Here is a 4,750-nt window from a genome sequence, read left to right on the forward strand (position 1 = left end):
GTGTGGTTACTTGCTTCCGTCGCAAAGATACCGCAAAGGTAAAATAAGACTAATATTTACAGGAAGGACGTGGTTTACGACTTTTTATAATTGCCAATGTTTACTGCCCGTTGTGAAAACGACAGCGGTAAAACTTCATCCTCTTTGGTGTCATTTATTTATTAATTTATTGATATTATTATTATTATTACTATTTTTTTGCCATTAAAGTAATTTGGAAACTTATTCAAACACTGAATAGAAGTCTCAAGACTGTGTGAACAATGTGTTCGGAAGCTCTATGTGAGGCAGGAAATATCGTTTGTCCGGTTTTTTTTTAGCGGTACTTGAAGGCAACGTCGTTTACCTGTGGTTCAGGTTCAGCTGTTTCGAGTGAGAATGATTCAGAGACGCGCAGCTCGGGCACATGTACTGTCAGTGCCGACAAAATAAGACTTTCTCCTTGTTTTCACGTAGAGTCTAGTCGCCTGATTCATAAAGGAAATGTCCGGAAGGAGGAGAGTCTAAAGTGAAAGGTAGGTTTGTGTTCTTTGGATAATTTGAGAAAGTGTATGAAACCATTTCACAAAGTTGGGGAAAGAATAATAATAATAATTAAAAAAAAATACTTATTGGTAAATATTGTAAGTGAGACGTAAGCACTTAATTGTTGAAAAACAAGGCAGTTTTTGGCCAATGTTGACATGATTTTTGAACTCTGACCGTCGCTTGTGCCTCGTTTTTAACTGTAACTGAGCTCGGAATGCAGGTGACTCACACAAGAACTCAAGTCATTTCTTTATCTGGTAGATTAGATATTGAGCCAAATCAGCACCACACACATCTTTTATTGCTTAGAGAAACGGAGCAGCAGCCATCTTTTATTAAAGATAAGGTCAAATTAGTGCAAATATCAACAAAATCAACAAATAAAGGAGGAGCAAAATAGGACTTGATATTATATAAAAATGATCTGCTTCAACATAGATAACATTAAAACTGATTGGTGAGTGAATTTTGGCCTTTTGGTGGAATTTGTTCATTTATTTAGTGGCCTTTTACCTGGGAACCACATGTATATTTTTGGAGGGATTGAGAAAACAGCTGTGTTCTAAATAACAGCGGTGCGTTTGAAAGAAGTGAATCTCTAAATCTCACAGTTGATGTCAATACATACAATACATTGGGAATAATGTTCTATCGCAGAGCAAAACACAAAGACAATATTCTGAATGTGTTATCACTGCAGATGTTGAATATTAGATTGAAGACTAGATTTTTCTTTACATACTCAAACTTTACCTACATAAACTTTTGATTCTGAGAACTTTTTCAGATCTGTGTTGCACAGATGACCAACTTCTGGGGTCTGAGACAGGTATTCTAGCCCAGGACTGATTTCCACAATGCTTAGCGTTTTTTGACGTCACTCTGCAATTTCTTTTTAAAGTATTGGAGAAGTCACCCTATATCAGTAGCATTGTTGGCCTTGGATCAATATGCCTGTCTCTTTTGTGCATGGGGTCACTGTGTTTTTGAAACAACCATGTAAAGTGGATTTCCTCTTTGGTGCAAAGTGCAATGTCTCACATAGTTTTCAGTTATCTGTCATTTCTGATATGCAGTAATCAGGGATGATGGCGGGATGATGTGCAATCATGTCATCCAATATTATTACGGGACACACAATTGTAGTGTCCCATATTGACACTACAATATGGGAAGAATCTTTCTTTGTTTGCACTCTATGAACATTCCTTTTTTATTACTATTATTATTCTAGCTTAATCTCCAGAAAACAAATAAATGTACATTTCTAAACTCCAACTTTGGAAACCAGCTGCTACATATTTTGGAAAATGCCTGCTGCAAGTAAGTCTTATATGTACATCAAATTTAGCTTTAAAAGCTGCAGGTGACGTTCTAGACTTTTTTGTTGTTGTTTTTACCAAATTAGAAAATGTTTTAACACAGTGACTATTTATTTAGTTTTTTAAAAGTAAAACCAGAATGAAACATTGAGTTTAAATGATAAGGACATCCTGTAAGGTAGTTGCTTTTGTCCAGAAATGTTGGTCCACTACTCTTCTTTAGTTTTTACTCATTGAGTTCTTAGAATACTTGGTTGAATTTTTATACCTCCACTGAAATGCTTGACAGTTTCTGTGAGTTTTTTTTTTTCCGAGGTGTTTGTGGTGATGTAGTTTTTGGTTGTTGCCAAATACATTTGCTTCTCCAAATGACATTGCTTCAGAAGTTTTGTGGGTTTTTTTGAAATACAACTTTGCAAAATTTTCTGTTTGTATGTTCTTTCAAACAGGCCATACAGGTTTGGTTTCTTTCTAATTGGATTTAACATACCATGTAATCCCTGCAGAGACTCAACTCATGCTTTTTTCTTTGTTTTGTTTTTTTCTAATGCTGGGCGAAATTAGAAAAGGTCAGCACTCAAATATTTTCCAGTTGTAAATAACCTGAAGATTTGAGTTAATATTATTTGGAAATTGTTTAATCCTTTTCAGATTAATGAACACCAACGCTTGTTATGGATTGACATGTCTTTTTCTAAGTCCTATTGAAGCGTGAACCTTTCTTACTAGCTGCTTCTCCATTTTCTTTTTTTTGTTTCCTCAATGAAATGCAGAACCTGCTCTGCGGTTCACAATACTCAGGGTAAAATTATAGTAACTGGTAAAGATTAAATCATTTTTGAGTTCCAATGTCTAAATGTTTGTAAATTTAAAGATGTGGTTTTAGTAGTTGCATGTTGTTCTCCCTTTAACATTTTCTGCCCTTTTTCTTTTTCTTTGCAGTTATGGCCAGTGACAATGATACGTCGAACGGCTGCTACAGCAACCAAAGCGTCACCTTCTTTTACCAAAATGTGAATAAAACGATCGGAGGGAACTGGACTACACGGGACTACCTGGTCCTAGGACTAGGCTTGCCTTTATCTTTAATAGTGGTGTTGGCCAACCTGTTGGTGATGGCAGCAATCCTCATGAACCGTCGCTTCCACTTCCCCATTTACTACCTGCTGGGAAACATGGCAGCAGCAGACTTGTTTGCAGGTTTGGCCTACACCAACCTGATATTCAACACGGGACCCTGGACAGCAGCGCTCAGTAAGAAGCAGTGGTACATCCGTGGGGCTTTGATTGACATCAGCCTGACGGCCTCTGTCGCCAACCTCCTGGCTGTGGCTGTGGAACGCCACCAGACCATCATCACCATGCAGCTGCACAGCACCATGACCAAGAGGCGCGTGGTGCTGCTCATCATCTCCATCTGGGCCGTAGCCATCATCATGGGTCTGGTGCCATCGCTGTTTTGGAACTGCGAGTGCGACCTTGCGGACTGCTCCACTGTCGCTCCCTTCTACAGCTGCCGCTTCTTGATTTTCTGGGCACTTCTCAACCTGCTCACCTTTTTCATTATGGTGGGCATGTACTCTCACATATTCTTTCACGTGAAACGGCAGAGTCGCCACACTTCTCAGCACGCCTCAGAGGCACGACAGCAGACCGTCATCAACCTGATGAAAACCATTTCTATGGTTCTGGGTAAGGGCAAATACAGATTTTTCAGGAATGTAAACAACTGACTCAGAGCAAACAAATGTTTCACAAAGTATAGGCTTGTCAAGATTACTTATCTTGCATTTGTCTGCGAAGCAGTTTTGTCTTTTCTCCGTCTTCCCTCATCTTAGTTTTTTAGGTGGTTTAAGTTCTAACTTTATTAGAATTTTTCCATCTTATGATCTATCTTTCTACTACTTGGGTGACTCATTTCCTGTCTGTGATTATGTTCTGCATGATTATTATGCAACCACGGAGAAATGTGACCTTACAGTTGTGCCATAGCTTGGCAGGCATCGTCCCGCACCAGTGAAAAAATGTGCATGTGTCGTTTACTCATCTCTGTCCCTATAAACAATCCACATCTCTGCAGGTGCCTTTGTGATCTGCTGGACACCTGGCCTCATCGTTCTCCTCTTGGACGGGCTGCAGGGTACAGAGGGCAACGCCAACAAATATGAGAAATACTGCTTGGTGATAGCAGAGTGCAACTCTCTGGTCAATCCGATCATTTACTCCTTACGTGACGCCGAGATGCGGAAAACGTTCAAGTGGATCCTTTGCTGTTTTTGTCGACATGGGGGCTGTCAGCCGAAGGAGACTCTGTCAACAGAAATGGACTCTCCATTGAAAGAGGTAACTCATCAAAAAAGTGATCTCTAGAGTCAATACACACTCAAAGCACCTCAGGTTATAGGTTTCACTTTGGTGGCAGCTCTTCAGTTTTTTGTTTTTTTCTCTGACATCCTATCATCTCATCTGCATGTCATTCCAGTTTCACTTCTTAGAGCAGATTTCTGAATAATTTGCTTGTTTGTACTTGTCAGCAGTTATCTTGTCAAGCCAATGTCTTGTCTAATGATTCATCTTTTTTTTTTTTAAGTAATTGTGTGACTTTTTCTGAAATTCTAAAACAAAAACTTTTGTTCTTGTCTACAGAAAACGCTTAGCTACAAGTTAGAAGATCCAGTCTTGTGGAAGAATTCAGACATAAACAGTAAAGATAAGTGGACAGACTCTGTGACAATGATAAAATCAGACATATTGTAACCTCAGTGTATAGATTTGTAAATCTTGTGTTGACGTTTAAAATTTTGAACCAATTAAAGGGAAAAAAAGAAAAAATCCTTACAGTTCGCATTCGAAAAGTTTTTCATCTTTGTGCAGCTAACAAATTCACCTAAAAATCAACA

The 4,750-nt window shown here is 38.7% G+C and overlaps 1 protein-coding gene across 1 annotated transcript; it reads left to right on the forward strand.

Moving 5' to 3' along the window:
• Positions 1–366: 366 nt before the first annotated feature.
• lpar2a (lysophosphatidic acid receptor 2a) lies at positions 367–4,684 on the forward strand. Its single transcript, XM_055035024.1, has 4 exons — positions 367–515; positions 2,793–3,542; positions 3,931–4,193; positions 4,497–4,684. Exons 2-4 carry the CDS (start codon positions 2,795–2,797, stop codon positions 4,605–4,607), a joined length of 1,122 nt encoding a protein of 373 aa, XP_054890999.1. The 5' UTR covers positions 367–515; positions 2,793–2,794; the 3' UTR covers positions 4,608–4,684.
• Positions 4,685–4,750: the final 66 nt, after the last annotated feature.

Source organism: Poeciliopsis prolifica, unplaced genomic scaffold (genome assembly GCF_027474105.1).
Source record: "Poeciliopsis prolifica strain line A6 unplaced genomic scaffold, Auburn_PproV2 SCAFFOLD010, whole genome shotgun sequence".
Classification (NCBI taxonomy): domain Eukaryota; kingdom Metazoa; phylum Chordata; class Actinopteri; order Cyprinodontiformes; family Poeciliidae; genus Poeciliopsis; species Poeciliopsis prolifica.

Coding starts and splice junctions, on each gene's coding strand:
- lpar2a (XM_055035024.1), top strand. CDS start 2,795: ATGGCCAGTGACAATGATACGTCGAACGGCTGCTACAGCAACCAAAGC. Junction 3,543..3,930: donor AACCATTTCTATGGTTCTGG/GTAAGGGCAAAT, acceptor ACATCTCTGCAG/GTGCCTTTGTGATCTGCTGG. Junction 4,194..4,496: donor TGGACTCTCCATTGAAAGAG/GTAACTCATCAA, acceptor TCTTGTCTACAG/AAAACGCTTAGCTACAAGTT.